Source organism: Mytilus californianus, unplaced genomic scaffold (genome assembly GCF_021869535.1).
Source record: "Mytilus californianus isolate M0D057914Y unplaced genomic scaffold, xbMytCali1.0.p SCAF_3, whole genome shotgun sequence".
Lineage (NCBI taxonomy): Eukaryota > Metazoa > Mollusca > Bivalvia > Mytilida > Mytilidae > Mytilus > Mytilus californianus.
The window spans coordinates 95,066,629-95,087,990 of NW_026262679.1; the positions used below are offsets into that span (position 1 = coordinate 95,066,629).

At 31.2% G+C, this 21,362-nt stretch overlaps 3 protein-coding genes across 4 annotated transcripts in view; 1 reads left to right on the plus strand and 2 right to left on the minus strand.

The window, feature by feature from the left end:
• The window catches only part of LOC127735496 (uncharacterized), a 130,565-nt gene that overhangs the window by 88,534 nt on the left and 20,669 nt on the right, over positions 1-21,362 (minus strand). The window lies entirely within an intron of this gene.
• Positions 9,639-19,695, minus strand: LOC127735497 (BLOC-1-related complex subunit 7-like). Its single transcript, XM_052245678.1, has 5 exons — positions 19,529-19,695; positions 16,083-16,145; positions 14,902-14,945; positions 10,734-10,754; positions 9,639-10,086 (listed from the first exon to the last, which is right to left on the minus strand). Exons 1-5 carry the CDS (start codon positions 19,646-19,648, stop codon positions 10,035-10,037), a joined length of 300 nt encoding a protein of 99 aa, XP_052101638.1. The 5' UTR covers positions 19,649-19,695; the 3' UTR covers positions 9,639-10,034.
• Positions 19,960-21,362, plus strand: part of LOC127735478 (protein SFI1 homolog) — a 45,825-nt gene continuing 44,422 nt past the window's right edge. For both annotated transcript variants that reach the window (XM_052245648.1, XM_052245649.1), the window contains exon 1: positions 19,960-20,268. In XM_052245648.1, the coding sequence (XP_052101608.1) occupies positions 20,033-20,268 (236 nt within the window). In that variant the 5' untranslated portion in view covers positions 19,960-20,032. The remainder of the gene's footprint in view (positions 20,269-21,362) is intronic.

Below are 21,362 nucleotides of genomic sequence, written 5' to 3' on the forward strand. Positions count from 1 at the left end.
ACTTGTTTTCAAGTGTATGGATCTCTTTGAAATTGTACTGCAAGGTACCATACCACAAAGGGAAGGCTGGGATTGAGTTTGGGGGTGATGAATCATAATGGGGTTCCAAGAATTGGGGGGGGGGGGGGGGGGGGGATTTTTTTTTCCTTTTTTTTTCTTTAAAATTTTCCATTTTAAATTGGTTATTTCTGATTTATATATAAAAGCAAATAATTATGATATGGTTTGAATAGGTAAATTAAAATTTTTTAAGTTCTTAGACCACATTCATTTTGTGTCAGAAACATATGCTGTGTCAAATATTTAATCACAATCCAAATTCAGAGCTGTATCAAGCTTGAATGTTGTGTCCATACTTGCCCCAACTGTTCAGGGTTCCACCTCTGCGGTCGTATCAAGCTGCACCCAGCGGAGCATTTTATTTTAAAATGCCCCTTGAAAGTATTGATTATATGGAAAATTGCAATGTTATCACTCTCATGTGTTCAATTCTTGCCAGAATTTTATGAAACTTATATCATACATTTTGTAGGTTTATATCAGCAATGTCTTTGACACTTTCGAAAATATGTTCTGATCAAATATTTTAACGAGTTATGCCCCTTGGAAATATAAATTATAATGGAAATCACATGAATCAAATTACATTTGCTCTGAAGCCTTCATTTCTCTTAAGATATTAATTAAAAGTTTTAAAGAACAATAAAAAAGTGCTTTTTATATGACCGCAAAAAAAATTTTGTGGTCGTATATTGGTATGACGTTGGCGTCGTCGTCGTCGTCGTCGTCGTCTGGCGTCGTCCGGCGTCGTCCGAAGACACATTGGTTTTCGCACTCTAACTTTAGTTTAAGTGAATGGATCTCTATGCAATTTTACCACAAGGTTCAATACCACAAAAGGAAGGTTGGGATTGATTTTGGGGGTTATGGTACCAACAGTAAAGGAATTAGGGGCCAAAAATAAGCATTTTGTAACTTCCAGACATAACTAGTGTGTTAGTGTATGGATCTCTCTGACATTGTACCACAAGGTTCCATATCACAAAAGGAATGCTGGGATTGATTTTGGGGGTAATTGTTTCAATATTTTAGGAATTGGGGGCCAAAAAGGGGCAAAAAACTAGCATTTTTCTAGTTTCATGACAATAACTTGTGTGTAAGTGTATGGATCTTTCTGAAATTGTACTACAAGGTTCCATATCACAAAGGGAAAGCTGGAATTGAGTTTGGGGGTAATTGCCGAAACGTTTAGGAAATGGGGGCTTAAAAGGGGCCAAAAATAAGCATTTTTCTAGTTTCCAGACAATTACTTGTGTTCAAGTGTATGGATCTCTCTGAAATTGTACTGCAAGGTACCATACCACAAAGGGAAGGCTGGGATTGAGTTTGGGGGTGATGAATCATAAGGGGGTTCAAAAAATTTGGGGGGGGGGGGGATTTTTTTTTTTTTCCTTTTTTTTCTTTTTTTCCTTTTTTTTTTCTTTTAAAATTTTCCATTTTAAGTTGGTTATTTCTGATTTATATTTAAAAGCAAATACTAATGATATGGTAGGAGATACACACCAAACAGGATGTGTAAATTATTATATAATAAGTATTGTGCAATAGCAAGAAATTTTCAATTGCACGTATTGCACAATAGCAAGAAATCTTCCAATTTCACAGTATTGCGCAATAGCAAGAAATATCCAATAGCACAATATTGCGCAATAGCAAGAAATTGTCAATTGTACAGTATTGCGCAATAGCAAGAAATATTTAATTGCACAGTATTGTGCAAAAGAAGATACTTCGTATAAATTGCTTATTTCTTGACCAATTTCAATGGGGTTTTATTCTTGAATTCTTGGGGTTCTTTAATATGCTGAATCTAACTGTGTATTTAGTTTTTGGATTTTGGGCCCCGTTTTTAAATTGGTCCACATTGAGGTCCAAAGGGTCCAAAATTGAACTTTGTTTGATTTCATCAAAAATTGAATTATTGGGGTTCTTTGATATGCCGAATCTTACTGTGTATTTAGATTCGTAATTTTTGGTTCCGTTTTCAAATTGGTCTACATTAAGGTCCAAAGGGTCCAAAATTAAACTTAGTTTGATTTTAACAAAAATTGAATTCTTAGGGTTCTTTGATATGCTGAATCTAAACATGTATTTAGATTTTTGATTATGGGCCCAGTTTTCAAGTTGGTCCAAATCAGGGTCCAAAATTAAACTTTGTTTGATTTCATCAAAAATTGAATATATGGGGTTCTTTGATATGCTGAATCTAACCATGTATTTAGATTTTGGATATTGGACCATAATAGGTGAATGTCCAATTTAAAATTTTTAAGTTCTTAGACCACATTCATTCTGTGTCAGAAACCAATGCTGTGTCAAATATTTAATCACAATCCAAATGCAAAGCTGTATCAAGCTTGAATGTTGTGTCCATACTTGCCCCAACTGTTCAGGGTTCGACCTCTGCGGTCGTATCAAGCTGCGCCCTGCGGAGCATTTTATTTTAGTTTAATATTGCCCTTGTACCTTGGATAGATAAATTATGTGCAATGAGGGGGACATTGGAACTCTGTTCTTTTATTGACTTTGGAACTTTTGCATATTTTACAATTACAAATCAATTAGGTCAGTTTATGGGAAACCGCTTATGGTAAGTTAATTATATTTGGTATGCAGTTTTATTAGCATTAGCACATCTGGTTTTCATGTAGGTTATATGGCTTTGCCTCTCAGTCAAATCTATTGACTATGAAACTTTTGCATAGTTTTCATGCTAAAATTTATGATCATGTCAGTTTAAGATGAAGAACTTCATTGAACTTTATTCAAGGATAGTTGGTATGCAGATGTATTTTCAGTAGCATATCTTATTTCCAGGGAGATTATTTGGCTGTGCTCCTTCAGTCATGGTTCATTGACTAAATGTTTTGCATAGTTTACATGTCAAAGTATTTCCATTTTAATTTCAACATTTCCTATTATCTGAAGGTCTTGGTTTTGTAGTTTTTAGTACTATCCAATCATACTTTCTTCACACCTCTATTCAAATGATCTAAGTGTCAAGATTTTAGCACACATTTTGCATTAAAATCCTTAAAATCAGCAAAATTTTATCTGAAGAATCAGCAACTTTAAACCAAAGCCTGGTTTGAAGTATACCGATACATTACTTTTGAAAAAAGATGAAGGAAATTTCAGAAATTACCTGCCTGTCTGATCTACATCATAACATGTATCCCATGATCCTTGATGAAAGGAAACATACAACTTCTTAATTGTTGTCAAAATAAGAAAAATAGTTCATGATTCATAGTTATACTTAATGCATTGAAGCATTGAAACATGAGTAAACATGGTAAAGTCTCATTGACATACTTGCTGAAAATTTCTCTATCTTACGCAGGTTTCGACATTTTCGATTTTTCATATTTTTCTGTAAAAAATTGTTATTTGACTTTGATAACCTTAGCATAATATTAATTAACTATATATGTAGATGGCACTACCTCTGGTCACCAAACATAGTTTGATGATTGATGTGAAGACATCCATGTCAATGAAAACATTCTCCTTTTGTACATGATGTATATATTAGATTATAATATATATTTTATCAAATGTATTGTATTTGAGCATCATGTTTTGCATTTATTTTTTTATTTATATGTATTTCAATTTGTTTTTTTATCATAGTGTTAGGACTTTTTATATACACAATCATGCAGTTTTAATATTTTTTCTAGATTTATGTTGAATATGTTATGTTTATATTTCAATCAAAGGCTTCTTGGTTGTATTTACATTTTTTGTATAATTAATGAATAATAAGTTGTAAATTATTAAATATAACATATGTCATGTATGCTAATCTGATTACATTTAATATGAAAATTTGTCAAATCTAAAACACGGTCTCTCGTGAAGGAGAGAAAACTGTTCCTGCAAGAGCAAGATGAAAAACATGCATATGATACATATATGTTAATTAATGATGGATCTACATGTACATGTATATATTATTATAATATATATATGTACATGTACAAATGTAGATAATTTCATTTTGCTAATTACCATGCCACTAAACATAAAAAAATTGCCAAAAAAACAAATAATGTTGAATTTTTACAAAATAAATATTTATGAAACTTTAATAAAATCTGGTAATTGTATGTTTTTGTGTGAATTAACCCACACCATGTAAGATAATTCTATTCTTATTTTGCTATCACAAATTCAAACTATTTTTTACAATTAGTCAGGGAGTGGTACTACTTATACAAGTGTCTTTTATATACTTGATGATGTAAGTAATATATTTATTTGTATAAAGTTAATTTGTTCTTCTAAGGTTTGAATAATCTCCCCTTATGATTAAAACTACCAAAATTTACTTACATTATGTCATTTAAGTTGCATGTTCAGGATTTTGAAAAAGGGTGTCCACCAAGGCAAAGTTAGGAGTGGGACTTATAAACAGTATATGCATTAACCATAAATGTAGCTCAAGAAAGTGGGGTCCACCTTCTTAAATCTGCCTCTGCAAGTAATTTTTGTCTTGCCTGAGACAATGACTAGACATAGGTGTTGCTTTTCATATAGTTGGAAAGGCTTCAACAATTAAACTTTATATTAGAGTAATGCAGTTAAAAGAAATCAAGAAAAAAAAAATGACAATCTTTAGTTATCTTACTTATATTTACAAAAATGTGAATGTTTAAGGGAAATAACTCTATCTCAAAAATAATTTACCTGTACCAGTAAATAAAAGAAACTTGTGATTTAACTGCATTACTTTCAGAATCATTGATATCCTTTTATATTTGAATTCATAAATTACAACACTTTCAAAATCCATCATATTATTTTTTTATTTGTATGTTCAACACTTTCTTCAAAGTTTCATTGGAATAAACTTTCATAACCACATGGGGATAATACATGAGGGACAATTTGGATAATACATGAGGGACATTTTGGTATTGGATCATATGTGAGGGACAATTTTGTGTCATCAGCTGTGTTATTGTATACAACATCTTTGGCATGTCTTTTTCTTTTTTAGCCATGGCATTGTCAGTTTATTTTCGACTTATGAGTTTGAATGTCCCTCTGGTATCTTTCGCCTCTCTTTTGGTTCACTATTGTTTATCACATCAATGACATGAATTCCTTGAGGCTTATTATAGTATGAAAAACAAAATACTCTAAGAAATATAGTTTAGTACTTTCTGCCAACATGTTGAGGGACATTTTAAAATGCAGATATTTTGACGTTATTAAAAAATTCACTAACATTGTCTGAACGTTCATTATCTGATAAGTATCTATATACAGGTGATTGTATTTGTACCATATCTTGGTATTAACACATGTTATATTGATATAAAATAAGGAAATGTGGTATAACTATCAAAATCATGTGGTATAACTATCAAAATCTACCATAGAAAAAAAATGATGATGTTGACAACTTCAGGTCACTGGTACAACCTTCAATGATGAGCAAAAACCTAAACGTATAGTAAGCTATTAAAGGCCTTCAAACAATTTAGACACAAATAATTGAGGGTATGGATTAGGGGTCCTTAATTTCTATATTCTTTAAAAACATGCTTATTCTGTAAAATTCTCATGAAAATGATTTTACAATTACAATTTTTTGTAATTAATTGATTTCTTTATATTTTCTTTTCATTTATCTCTATTCTTTTATCTTCCACAGTTATTCTTTTTACTTTTACACCCCAATATTCTCTATTCTTATATTTTCTGTTCATTTTTCTCTATTCATTTATTTTTTGGCCAAAAATATTCTCTATTCTGCAAACGCCACCCAGACCCTCATAATTGCCTGATTTAAGCAAATGACATTAAACAAAAAAACATTTTTTGCAGACAGCAACCAACAACAACTGCTGGATTACTGACTTCTGACAGTTACATACAGAATGTGGTGCAGTTAAGCATGTTTGTGAGAGCTAATACCCGTCCCCAACATCAGACATTCAATCGTTTTACATCTGTCATTTCGGGGCTTTTTATAGCTGACTATGCGGTATGGGTTTTGCTCATTGTTGAAGGCTGTATGGTGACCTATAGTTAACTTCTATTTCATTTAATCTCTAGTGGAAAGTTGTCTCATTGGCAATTATACCACATCTTCTTATTTTTATATTGAATTCAGTTGTGTTATACTCTAATATGAGGGTATGGATGGGGTGTCCTTCATTTCTGTATTCTTTAATTTTTTTACTCATTATTCTTCATCTTTAAAAATAATGGCTATTCTGTAATTACTTGATAACTGTATTCTAGACATTGTTTTTTTCTGTAATCGGTTTATCTTTACCAAATTATTTATTTTTTTGCAGTTATTTTTTATATTTTAGGACCCCATTATTCTCTATTCTAAATCCCATCCACACCATTATATTTTAGTTCTTGGCAAAATAATCTTGTTCAGTTTTAATAGAGCAGTGGCTCAGATTAAATTCTAGAAACATAAATAATACTCTTGGTTTTTGAAATATGCTTTGTAGTTATATTATTACTGTTCTATTAATTGTTTTAATATATACATATATAAATTGTTACAGAGTGGGAATAAATATATAAATACCATATTGCTTCTGTATATATATATATCACTATGAGTCTATGACAATGTATGACATTGGAAAATGCTTCTAACATGATATTTGAGAGCTTGTAATTTCACCCTTGCTTTGACTTAAAATGAATATTCTAGAAAAGTGCCTTTCTGTACAACAAAAACTGAAAAAATGATAAAAAATTACGACCCTCAAATCTTACACAAAACTTAGACCTATGACAATTTAGGAATATTTTGATATTGTCTTACTAGTAATTACTTTTTAAAGAGTCTGTGAGTTGAAGAGTATTTGTCTGTGTGTTGGTTTTGGTTTATGTGATTAATGGCAAAGCGAGTTTCATTAGTCGAGGAAATCAGATTGGCCTGGTTATTTTAATACTAACCTTCAGCAAGAAACTGAAAAAACTCACAATTTACCAGAAGGACTATAGAATCAAAATACTTTTTTGCGAATGACTGGAGAGACACTTAAAAAACTACTTTTGTGAAGATTTGCTGCAGTGATTGCTTCCATTAATGTTGACCAACTGCTTATACTTTCAGCCACCAAGGTTGCATGGGTCAGAGGTTAAGTGACTGATTGATTGTTGTTTCCTTAACATTCAGTGACAAATATTTCATGTTTATTCAGGGTGAAAACAAATAAACCCTAAATTCAATCACTAAGTTTTGCAAAGTGTGTCAAATAGAATGAAGGGTGAAGAATTTACAAAGGTTGAATTAATTAAGCCAGTGGCGGATCCAGAACTTTTTCCCACGAAAGGGGGGGCCCGGGCCCCACCCTGGATCCGCCTATGTGAGCCCCTTGATAAAGAGGATAATAGCCTAAATACTGGTTTTCGCACCATAACTTGAGTAAGCCTCAACAAAGCTTTTGAAACTGAATTCTCTTTAAGGGCCTATAAACAAAGACACAATTCCAATTTCACTGAAGTCTTTCAAGAGTAATGCCCCTTAACCGATCGGAAAATAGTCAATTTTGAGTATCCAAACCTTGAAATAAAGGAGGCCTTGAACAAAACATTTGGAATTTGTTGTTAGGGGAGCATTAAAAAAAACATTTCAATTTGGTGGACTGATTTCACTTTTATTATTCAAGAATTATGATCTTCTATTAATATGAAATATTTCTATTTCTGTTTGATGACTCAAGTAATCATGAACAAAATCAGTTGAAATTTGAGAAACTTTTCAGGGTCTACTGAACTGATTTCATATTTGTCATCTGGAGTAAAACATGATAACATGAACAAATTCTGTAACTGGTTGTTTCTAGGTGACAAAGATGTAGTTTCAAAATTATCTATGGCAGCTTACAGAAGATGGTTCCTGTACAGTTTATTGAGCACATTAAATGTCCAAAACAAGACAAAAGAGCTTTTTGCCTTAACTTAAAAAACTTAAAATGAAAATAACACTTCATTAATTTTGTGTGTCTGATTCACTTTTCTTGATTTACCTTCATCAGGAACATTAGCTCACAACTAAACAGTTGAAAGAATGTAGAAATATGTAGAAACGTTAGGAGTTATGTAACCAAAAGAACCTCAAAAGAATAGTCATATTCATCTAAAGTCATTTAAGCCTGAGGGATTTGGAACCTTAGTTTCTTTACTTAATAAGGTGTAATTTTGAAATAGTTTTTATAAACCATGTCTGTGCCAAAGCAGAACTCTGAAGATACTCTCTGAGACTAACAGTCCACCAGCAGCAGTATGGACCCAGTGTTGGTAAATAAATATAAATTTTTTGCCTCCACTGTCTTTTAAGGCTCGACCTTTTCCTGGGAAAACAACTGATGCTTCTCTTACCTACATTACATAGATGTGACATCTGTATCTCATAGAAACATTCTGCTTTTATTGCTTATTTGTGTTGTTGGATAAGTCTTCAGGCTTATAGTATGGTGATGTCAGGGGCAGGTAGGTGGTTTGGTTGGCAGGGAATAGTGGGTATCTTATAAACTTCTACATTTTCAACCCAGATCACTGAAAAATCCCAGAAATATTGCACACATGTTGAAATTATACACCTGCAAAAACGAATTGTTTGAGGAATTTTTCCTTTTTTTTTCTGAACTTGGGAACTTCGTGATGTTTCAGCAAAATTCACAAAAAAGAGACCAGTTTTGTGTAATCAACTTCTACAGTTTCAACCCAGATCCATGAATCTTCGCAAAAATTGCACACATATGACAAAGTTGTGTACCTGCTATTATACATTCTATTGTCATTGAATTGTTTGAGAAATTTGTTCCCATTTTTCCAAACTTGGAAACTTGGTAATTTGTTCAGCAAAAATTACAAAAGATGGTATTCGTTTTGTGTTATCAACTTCTAGAGTTTTCTAGAAACCAAGAACCATGAAACTTCATAGAATGATTGCATATATGAATATAGAACATGCACCTGTTATTATAAAACTATTTTAATATTTTTTTCACATTTTTGAAGACTTGGGAACTTAGTAATTTTTCAAAAGATGGTAACAATTTTTATCTTTAACCCAGATCTTTGGAACTTCACATTGAGTTTGCAAGCCTCTCGTTTGTGCACCTTCCACCATAAACTTGTTGAAAGATTTTTGAATTTTTCCCATTTTCCATTTTATATTTCCATATATCTAAATGTTCAGTATAATTGTAGACCATTTTTTGTTTGTTTTAAAAACAATCTGTGCAACTTAGCCATTTGAGTCTTTTATCCATTTTTATATAATAATTTTCAGAGGGTACAACAAAGGACTTTTTCCTATCTGGATACATTTACAAGTATATATTTAAAACAGTAGTTTTGGAAAAGGATGTGGAAACTCATCAATAAGTCACTAGATGATGGATTAGGCTGCATGAAAATATTCTGAGTGGGCCTTGTATTACTGATCAGTTATGTCAAATTTGGCCGACAATTTGACCCTGGTTTAAGAAAAGATTGAAATATCTATTTAACTTACATTGACAGTTCTGACTACAGATGCCAAGTGATTACACCATTGACACTTGCTAAATAACCAAATTTTACACTTGTCTGTAAATAATTGGTATTTTTATTATAAATTGATACAATTGTTTGTATTAATATCACATTTGAATACATATACATGTATTACTATTGCACATAAATTAGACATCACATACATGAAAAAATGGGAGAATTTAAACATTGTCTATTACATTTTATGATCAATAAAGATGTCCATACATTGTATAATGTACTACATATGGCTGAAACTTTCTTTTTCCAAAAATCATTAAACACAATCAGAACCAGACTGAAATAATAAAGTAAGTTATCTGCCTTGTAAGGGATCAGCACATATCAGTTTAGTTCTACTTCATTTCAATTTTAATTGGAATGGTCAGTAAATCATGAATGTCTTTTTATTCCAAATAAATTACACATCAAAGTCCACCATAGTTTCACCTCTGTATAGTTTTCAGTTGATCTTGAATATCATCAATAGTACTCATACTGAAACAGAAGGGATATACTATTATTTCAAAGAGGTAATTTAGGGTTTTTACATTGCTCATTTTAGCTGTTAATCAATTTATTATGTTCAGAAGTTAAATTAAAAGGGTTCACCCATTGTCCAGATTAAACATGAATATAACCAATATTGTCAATGGTTGAGTATTCAAATATGGACAGTCCTGTTTTCAACCAACCTAATCTCATTTGAACCACCTAAAACAAATGCAGACAGTCTTGCCGACAACACAGATTTTTTTTTGTTGTTCCAGAAAAATTCTACATACAGACACTTGTGTTAATTAAAAAAAAAAAAATTTTAAGTCTAAAAATATCTAATAATGAGGATCTTGATGGGCCATACAGGAAAGAGATTAATGGACAAAAAATGCAGAATAAAGGACAAAAAAGAAAAGACAAAAATAGGCAAAGAATAAAGAGTAATTGGCAAAAAAAAATAGAGAAAAATGGTATAGCCAATTAAAGGATAAAAAATTGAGGGATCCCCATCCAACATTTCCAAACCCTCAGCAATAGGCAGTGACATAGATCAATGTTTTTCCTATGCTTCTGAGAAACAGTTTTACAGTGAAGATGGATGAAATGTATATATTAATTGAATTTAGAACTCCAGAATGAACACTTACCTTCTCTCTACTGCTGATTCTCTGAAAAGTAAAACAAAGCAACATGATTGTTTCTTCCTGTTCAGGACATTGCTGTATAAAATCTACTTGGAAGTAAAGCCACTGATGTAATGTATGAAAACAAGAAATTTATATCATCAGGTTTATAAGTTCTTTGATCTTTAGCATTCAGAAACTGACTGGTATTATTTATTTTTCATATTGTTTTTCTGGTATTTGTGATTTTATTTATTATACTGGTAACATAAAGGTTAGTTTTTTTTTTAACTTATTTTTCTATGTCCCTTTGATTATCCCACTGATTAATATTTAAAATGGGGAGGGTTGGGTGCTGTAAAAACATAATGAACAGTGCCTTAATATGTTCATGTATCTGTCCCATGTCAGGAACCAGTAAGTGGTTGTCTTTAGTTACACTTAATGTAGATTGTTTTCCTATAAGGAATTTTGTATTGAAGGCACTGAGAAGATAATTACCCCATTACAAAGTACATATCTTTGAATGTGTGTCTCAAATGGTCAAGATTTTGTAACTTTCTCAATTTTACCAAATATTCTGTCATTTGATAACTGTATACCGTACGGGTAAGTTGTAACCAATGACACGAAAATACTTTTAAAAAATAGCTTTGTTTTTCAACATGTAATTCTGCTAATTAAAGAACTTAATTTCATTTTTGAAATTCAATTAATTTTAGGGATAATTTTCAAGCCATTTGTACTCTCCTTTGTAAGTGTTGAAAAATGTATTATAATAATATGTTTTATTCATTACAATTTTTGCTACTTCTCTTTTATGTAACCAGTAATCTGTTTGTTTTTCTAATTAAAAATAAAATGCTTCGCTGGGGCGCAGCTTGATACGACCGCAGAGGTCGAACCCTGAACAGTTGGGGCAAGTATGGACACAACATTCAAGCTTGATACAGCTCTGAATTTGGATTGTTATTAAATATTTGACACAGCATAGGTTTCTGACACAGAAAGAATGTGGTCTAAGAACTTGAATTTTTTTAATTTACCTATTATGGTCCAATGTCCAAAATCAAAATACATGGTTAGATTCAGCATATCAAAGAACCCCATATATTCAATTTTTGTTAAAATCAAACAAAGTTTAATTTTGGACCCCAAATGGGACAAACTTGAAAACTGGGCCCATAATCAAAAATCTAAACACATGTTTAGATTCAGCATATCAAAGAACCCCAAGAATTCAATTTTTGTTAAAATCAAACTAAGTTTAATTTTGGACCCTTTGGACCTCAATGAAGACCAATTTAAAAAACGGGACCCAAATTAAAAATCTAAAAACACAGTTAGATTTGGCATATCAAAGAACCCCAATAATTCAATTTTTGATGAAATCAAACAAAGTTTAATTTTGGACCCTTTTGACCTCAATATGAACCAATTTGATAGCGGGGCCCACAAATAAAAAATCTAAATACATGGTTAGATTCAGCATATCAAAGAACCTCATATATTCAATTTTTGTTGAAATCAAACAAAGTTTAATTTTGGACCCCAATTTGGACCAACTTGAAAACTGGGCCCATAATCAAAAATCTAAATACATGTTTAGATTCAGCATATCAAAGAACCCCATATATTCAATTTTTGTTGAAATCAAACAAAGTTTAAAAACTGGACCCTATCTTGGACCAACTTGAAAACTGGGCCCATAATCAAAAATCTAAACACATGTTTAGATTCAGCATATCAAAGAACCCCAAGAATTCAATTTTTGTTAAAATCAAACTAAGTTTAATTTTGGACCCTTTGGACCTTAATGTAGACCAATTTAAAAAACAGGACCCAAAATTAAAAATCTAAATACACGGTTAGATTTGGAATATCAAAGAACCCCAATAGTTCAATTTTAGATGAAATCAAACAAAGTTAAATTTTGGACCCTTTTGACCTCAATATGAACCAATTTGGGTCCACAAATAAAAAATCTAAATACATGGTTAGATTCAGCATATCAAAGAACCTCATATATTCAATTTTTGTTGAAATCAAACAAAGTTTAATTTTGGACCCCAATTTGGACCAACTTGAAAACTGGGCCAAAAATCAAAAATCTAAATACACGTTTAGATTCAGCATATCAAAGAACCTCATATATTCAATTTTTGCTAAAATCAAACAAAGTTGAATTTTGGACCCTTTGGACCTTAATGTAGACCAATTTGAAAACTGGACCCAAAATTAAAAATCTAAATACACTGTTAGATTCGGCATAACAAATAAATAAATGTGATCAAAGATTTTACAAATCTAATGCGCCATACTGTGCAATTAAAGATTACTTCTTGAAATTTTTCAATATTTGAAATTTGAAAAAAAAATAATATTTGAAGAATAATTCTTTTTAATTTCTGAAATCTGAAATGAGAAAAAATTGACCCCCCACAATTTCTTTTTATCCCCCCCCCTTTTTTTTCCCCCCAAAAATTCTTTCCCTCAAGATATGGCCATAATCTCAATTCAAATTTCCAATGGAGTTGGCAACCATAATTACCCATTTAAATTTACCATAGTGCTAACTTAATCTATTTTATAATAGAATTAAAAATATAGTGTCAAATCTTTCATATGGATTTTTTTGTAAAAAAAAAAGATGCAACATTTGCAGATATTTTTACTGGTCTTCCTTTATAAATATGCATTTCTTTAAACATAATTTAAAAGCAGTGTAAGGGAAGTAACCAAAACGTTGTATTTGGATTACCTCCCTTACACTGTTTTAAATTATCTTTATTGTTCATTAACCATTACTTTATACATAATTTAAAAGCAGTGTAAGGGAGATAATTTCAATGATGTATTTGATTTATCTCCCTTACACTGCTTTAAATTATGTTTTGTACTAAAGTATTTGTCCATTAACCAGGACAACCTTGTTTTTCCCCCTTTTTTGCCCCTAATTCCTAAACGGTTTGAGCCATAACCCCCCAAAGCAAATCCTAACCATCCTTGGTGGTATGGAAACTTGTAGTATAATTTCAGAGAGATCCATACACCGTTCCACAGTTATTGTCTGGAAACTAGAAAATGCTTATTTTTTGCCCCTTTTTGGCCCCTAATTCCTTAACTGTTGGTACCATAACCCCCAAAATCAATCCCAACCTTCCTTTTGTGGTATTTAACCTTATGGTCAAATTTCAAAAAGATCCATTCACTTAAACTAAAGTTAGAGTGCGAAAACCAATGTGTATTCGGACGACGACGCCGGACGACGACGACGACGACGACGACGACGACGCCAACGTCATACCAATATACGACCACAAAATTTTTTGCGGTCGTATAACCAGTAATAAGACATGATTACCAGTGGCAGATCCAGGGAGGGTTCCAGGGTTTGAAACCCCCTTTTTTTGGACGATCAATGCTTTTGAATGGGGACATATAGTTGGAACCCCCCCTTTTAAAAATGGCTGGATCCGCCCCTGATTACATATTACCAATATCTATGGCAAGCCGTTTTACTATTTATTCTAACTTCATGATATCTAATAAACTTTATAAGATATCTCATATAGTTTATAAGATATCTTATATAGTTTACAAGATATCCCATATAATTTTCTTTATAAGATATCTTATAAATTTTATGAGATATCTTATAAAGTATATGAGATATCTTATAAACTATATAAGATATCTTATAAAATATATGAGATATCTTATAAAGAATATAAGAAATTTTATATAAAACATATATTTATAAGATATCTTATAAACTTTAGAAGATATCTTATAAAGTATATAATATATCTTATAAACTATATGAGATATCTTATATCTTATATATATTATATAAGATATCTTATATAATAAATAAGATATCTTATATTATATATAAGATATCTTATAAAAACTAGATTATATAAGATATCTAATATATAAGATATCTTATATTTATAAGATATCTCATATATTATATGAGATAACTTGAAGTTCGAATAAATAGTAAAATGGCTTGCCATAAATATCTATTACCTGTTGCAAAAACATGCTACCACTGCCAAAACCAATGAAAAAATTGTGACCAAAGATATATCAATACTTATCTTTTTAAAGGACTAAAATTATATTGTAGGCTCAGTCATATAAATGTTTGTTTGCATAAGTAATATTAATTTTTAGTTTCACTTACTGGAATTCCAACTGTGTTGTGATATTCTGCATTTTTGTTAAAGACTGAAATTTAAAATATAAAGCTATATTATCAGATTCATAAATGATAAATAACACATTTGAACTGAATCTGAATCTTAGGATTTTAAACACATTAAAGGGATATCAGGGCAAGATGCAGCAGCATCTGAAAAGGGTCTGGTGCTCAAAATTTTATCTTGTGAAAGAGGGTAATCCTGAGCTTTCTCTTCAGATTTCAATGTCATTTTTTATTTATTTTTTACAAAGAATGTAGACCCCTATTGATCAGTAAATGGATGTTATACCCACATGGTGAAACGTCAGTAAACAAATGATGTTATACCACAATCTAACATATCTTCTCTACTTTGAATAGAGGAAGATACGTTGTAAGACTTCTTTGAGTCTAAAATTTGTTTACTCTGATTGTCAAAATTGGAATCCAGTTAACAAATAGGTGGGTCTCATTGGGTTCTAAGCGTGACATGGGATTGGATGAACGTTTGTAAGTGTGACAAGTGAAAGTCAAATTTTTTGTGCGTGAAAACGGGAAACAAAGTCGGGCGGGACATGTGAAATTACAAGTGTTATTATTACAATGATAAGTGGGATACAGGAATCTGACAAAACAATCACAGGATCTGGGATATGCCCCCCTCAATAAGAACCCCAAATAGTATAAGCTCACTCCAATTTTACCAATTTTTTCCAATTTGAATTGTAAGAATGAAATCAAAAACAATTTTAGTTTTTTTAATTTGGAAAATTCACTAAAACTTAAGTTACAAGTCCCTCTTGCAAAGTTGGCCTTAGATAATAGAGCCTCTGTTTAGGCTCTTTTTGTTTTTGATGCTTGAGAACTACATTGTATTAAATTACATTTTGTTTATAACATTTTTTGGAAAGTACTGATATTAAGTTCGCTAACAAAAAAATGAATTGTTATGTATTCCTACTCAAATCTAACCTTTTACATGAAAATATCTTCAATGTAAAAAAAGTTATGTAAAGGGAGATAATCATAATATAAAAAATGTACATACATAATCTCCCTTTTTTTATTTCATGATTACTAGTAATAAGTATTCAGAAAGTTGATCACCTCACTTATAAATTTGCTACTTTTTGGTCATTATTAACATGAACATATTGAACTGCAGAATACAAAATTTCACCTACATTTGCAGAATTCTGTATTATTTGTTCTTGGCAAGAAAAATTCTTTGCTGCTTGTGCAAGAAGCTAAAAATATAAAAACAATCATACACTTGTATTATTAGTATAAATAAATGTCTTTTCTAATGTTTGCAATTTCATTTACTTCAACTGTACACTGGAGATAGATCATGGTTTTCTGACTGTTTTTGTCTTTACACTTAATCAGTTGGATGTACATGTATACTCACTGATATTTAAGTCTGGAAGAACATAATTTATTTATTAGTTGTAATTGGCTTTGAACTAACTTTCTGTAACTGTGAGCATGGTGTGTCTTTTTATATATATATAAGAAGATGTGGTATGATTGTCAATGATACAACTATCTACCAGGGACCAAATGAGGTACATGAATTTCGCAACTATATCATGTACAAACTATCATACACTTAGACACAGTCAAAACCAGCAAAAACCTAGAGGTAAAAATCAGTAACAACCTAATCTTGGATAAAACTATCCATAATACAGTTGGTAAACTAAAAGGAAATAAAATATTAGGATTTAGGCTACAGAATCCCTGCATATATGTAAAGGCAGCAGCATTATACTTCCATGGTAAGACCTGCAGTCCAATATTCATGCACAATATGGGACCCAACAAACCGAAATAAGATAAAAACAATACAGCAGATACATAAAAAAAAGCAAGCATTGTGCACAACTACACAGACAAAACACTGATCTGTGTCACAAATATGGTAAAAAAAAAGACCTCAAAGAACAGGAAAATAAATAAGTTATGAAAGTGCTGTGGAGGTGCAAAAAAGTTTGATCTTGAAATATCTATACTTATTTGATTTCTTCAGAGAAAAATATGTATGATAATCAATCAAAGGTTTTGGTTAGTCTGAAAACTTTTTGAATTCTGAAATCAAAGACACTAAAAATAGATGACCTCAAACAATACTAAATCTTAAAAGGTAAATTAAGCAAATTTGTGTTTAGCTTACAGAAGAATAAAGATTTTTCTTTAACATTTTTAAATTTGGTTACACTAGATATATATCCATTAATTTAAATTGCAAACCCTTGTGAGGTGACAAAATCCAGACATCAAAATCTCACCAGAAGTGAAAAGAAATCACAAAGTTTGACAGAAAATTATATCACTTAAAAGGGTTTAATTCAATAAATCTGTTTATGGAACCATTAATCAGTCAGGGATATAACTCTATGGGTGCACTCGGTTGGCGTGCTCTGAACAGGTCCCGTCTGTTCTGAATCCAGACGTCAATCAAACGAATTGGAACCAGATGTATCTCACTGCTGGTAAACTCGGCCTAAAACAAACTCGGCCTATAGAAAACTCGTACCATAACAAACTCGGCCTGCTAGTATTTATATAAAAAAAAAATAAGTGAACAAGTCGGCATTGTAGATTGCGTTTCTTATTGTTTTTTGTTTAATCTTTTATTTTATTTTTAAGTTACTTAATTTATAACAATATATACGAATTTACGAAATGATAATAAATAATTTGAATTTTCGAGTGGCAAGACATAATTGCAAATGGCTTCACTTTTCTGTAAGCTGGATCTTTTGGCCTTTCCGAACAAAACATGACATTTTTTAGTGTGCAAATAAAAAATTCTGACTTCAAAGTTGTCATGATTATCATTTTACGAAAAAGACATCAGACGGCCACTATAAAGTGTTATTCTTACAGAAAAAGAGTGTTTTATTGCATATTTTTTCTTAAAATAATGCTTATATGATCAAGTAAGTTGATATATATTGAACCAATGAACCAATGATTTGTATAGTCTTACTATACAAATCCTTGATTGAACTGATTATCAATTTGCAGTTTTTATTTCACTGAAAGCTAAAGATTTTTGTATCTTTACCTTTCAGTTTCCTTCTCCGCCATTTTGAATTCTGTCTGCACCACTTGGAACGCGTTCAGAACACAGTTCTGTCTTGTTTTATTGAACTTCTGGTTGATTCCGTGCATTCCGATCGTCTGGAACTCGCCAAATAAGCGCAACCCAAAGGGTTATTAGAGAAAAATAACATACATTTGTTATTGTGGACTAAAAACTCCAAAAACTGTGATCAAATATGTATGTTACATGTTTCAAAGGGGCAATATACATCCTTTGTTTTGTTAAAATGTATACAAGTTATTATTATTGTCTTTATGTATACTAAACTTAAGAAAGATATAACAGTTCATAGTTTGCCAATCATGCATAGTACACCTATGTTATTACAGAAAAATTATGCCTGTTATAACTATTATTTTATGAGGGACAGGGCATGACCCCCAGGGACAAACCCTTAGCTGCACTGAAAAGGTCTTGCATGTTCTGTGGCCTATAAATGCTTATTACCACTTCATTTTAACTGTGGTGGATTATTGTCTCATAAGCAATCAGTCCACATCTCTTCATTTTCATATTGACATGGCAAGAAAGAATATGTTTGGTTTAAAAGTGGCATATGAAATTAAATATTTGACCTTGACTTTTTATTTGACCTTAAAGGTGAAAGATCAAGGTCATCATCCATTATACCTGACACATGATATTGAGGTGCTGCACTTGTGTGTCAAGTATTAAAATACTTTGTCAAGGGAGAGGAAAAAGTGTGCTCCAGATAAGAAAATGTAAAAAAATCAAGTATTTTGACCTTGAGGTCAAAGGTCAAGGTCATTTAACGGTTTTAATTTTTATGAGATACACTGTCTTATTGTAATACACCTTCATGCCAAATATCATAAGCTAGTGTCAAAAGATAAATAAGTTTTCATTATTAAATACAGGGATTATTGTGAAAAATAAGTGAAAATTACTCATTTTTGTTCCATTGCCATGGTAACGGTGTGAGAGACCCCAGCTCAAAAACCATAAAATTTGTAGCACACATGTAAACATTTATAGAAATATTTGAAACATTAAAAAATGCATTGTACTTTACAAGATTTCCTGTCTTTTTGTTGATCTTTTTAGGAAGTATCCAAAAAATGTCCAAAATGCCCTTTTTAGACCGGTCAGCCCCAAAATATAGCTTTACTCAAGCAAAAACATTTTGTCAAGTTTCAAAGGACGAATGATGCTTGTTATTAAAATCAACTCACATATCAGCTAAACATAACCATATCTAGAATATTCAGAGTAACAAAATTGTGACATTTTTGTGGAAATTTTGGGAAATTAAGCCTTTTCCAATAGATGGTACTGCAAAATCTAAAAATAGCCTTAAATCAAATTTTAAACTTAAAGTTAGAATTTTTTTTCTCTTGACTATCATAACATTTGTGCCAAATTTCATTACAATTGGTTGACATGTCATGTGGACCCACTTATAAGCCTTTTGCCATGTTTGCATGGTTCTATCAAAGACTGGGTGTTAAGCAGTTAAGCCTAAAGTTAAGGGCAAGAATGTTGTCAACAAGCAATTACCTCATTCGATCTAGAAGATCTTACTAATTGCCTTGCCAGAGATGCCATATCCAAAATGTTTGTTGTCACTTTCTCGTTTAATTTAGTTTTTGTTTCTTGATTCCATTGCATTGAAGACATTTTAAATAATTTATGAAGAAAAGGGAAAATGAAAGTAAAACCGGAAGTTTCAAAATTCCATGAACAAAGGAGTCCGTTGAGGGAAAATGACGAGTTTATTCCGGAAAAAGAGTTATTAAAATTTGTTTTTATCAACTAATTTGAGTATAGCTAGTAAAATAAAGGAAAAGGATATATAAAAAATATCCAAAGAGATTTAAAAGTGTACACGGAAATCCCCTACATAAAGAAATAACTGTCACCTTAAAAAATGGGTCGGATTTTCACGACTCGACCATAGGCCGGTCTTGAATTTATATTCCAATGTTTACAAATGGCGCCAGAAATGTGTCTTGACTTGATAACCATTAATGTTTTTTAAGAAACGAGTCGTTTTAAAGACAAATGTCTTTGCATAAGGTACACCATGGATCCAATCAAACTGAAAGACAGGACCAGCATGACAGGAATGGGGAAACAAGTCAGCCTGACACGGCAAACAAGGAAAATTTATTGTCTGATCTCAGCGCGCACCTTGCAGTGCATGCAGAAAGAATGAAATTGTTGAAAAGGGCCGAAGAAGGCTTGGAAAAATTGAGTGCTGATCCTTTCATAGTAAACACAACTGAACATGGAAAACGGTACTATGATATCACTTAAATCGTATGGGATTGTACCTCAAATAATTGAAATATATGATTTTCAAGTTTGTGCATATTCCCATATATTTCCAATGTCACAATACTGATGTTATTTATGTGACAGTAAGAGTCATTGTTTTCATGAGGTCATTTATGCTGATTGACCTCAGGTCAACTGGCATAACTCATTCACCAAAAAAAACTAAAAATTGGTCTATCCCCAAAATCCAAATGTCAAAACCCCTCAAGAAAGAATTGTAATTCCGATTGTATACATGTGAACCTCCCGACGGGAGTACAATAATCCCGTTTTCAGGGGTCTCCTCCCATCCTCCCGTTGAAGAGAAAAAAATCCCATGAATGAAATATTTTCATGAATGAAAACTTTCATGTGTAACTCATTCCCTCTATTCCCACTTTTTATAAATATGGTAAGAAAAGTTAATATTTCATGTGGGAATAGGGGGAAAACTTGTGCAAACAAAGGATTATACTGTACAAACATTTTTTAATCAACTTTTAATTGACCAGTGTTTTTTTTATTAGGACAGGTAATAAGTTATTTTTGCATCTGTATGAATTCTGTTTTTTTTTTAAACAAAATAAATATGAAAGAAATTAAAATATACAATTTCTTTTATAACACAAATTCAACTGTAGATTCAAGCAAGCATAATATAACACAAATTATACAACAGCACTAAATCAAATCACACATTCTAGCACATACATTAGACAATCACTGTATACAAGTCTATTAAAGTTTATCAATCTATTCCACGTGAACAAGGTGGGAGGCTGCATCACCAAACTCTTAACTCAGTCAATTAAAATTAATCAAATCTGATTGCTCATGCTTTGAAGTAAAGTTAACAGTTTTCACCCATTATTTTACATCTTTGATTATTGGTGCAAGTAATTATATTTTTAGAGTATACTTTTGTTCCACATCTTAAGATTATACTTGGTTATAATATTATACATAAACAATGTACCAAATATGTTATGTTTAAAAAAAAAATACAGGTAAATCTTAGGTGAAAGTCTAATTAACCTTGATTGTTATAAAAACAAATTATTTATCAAAACATCTA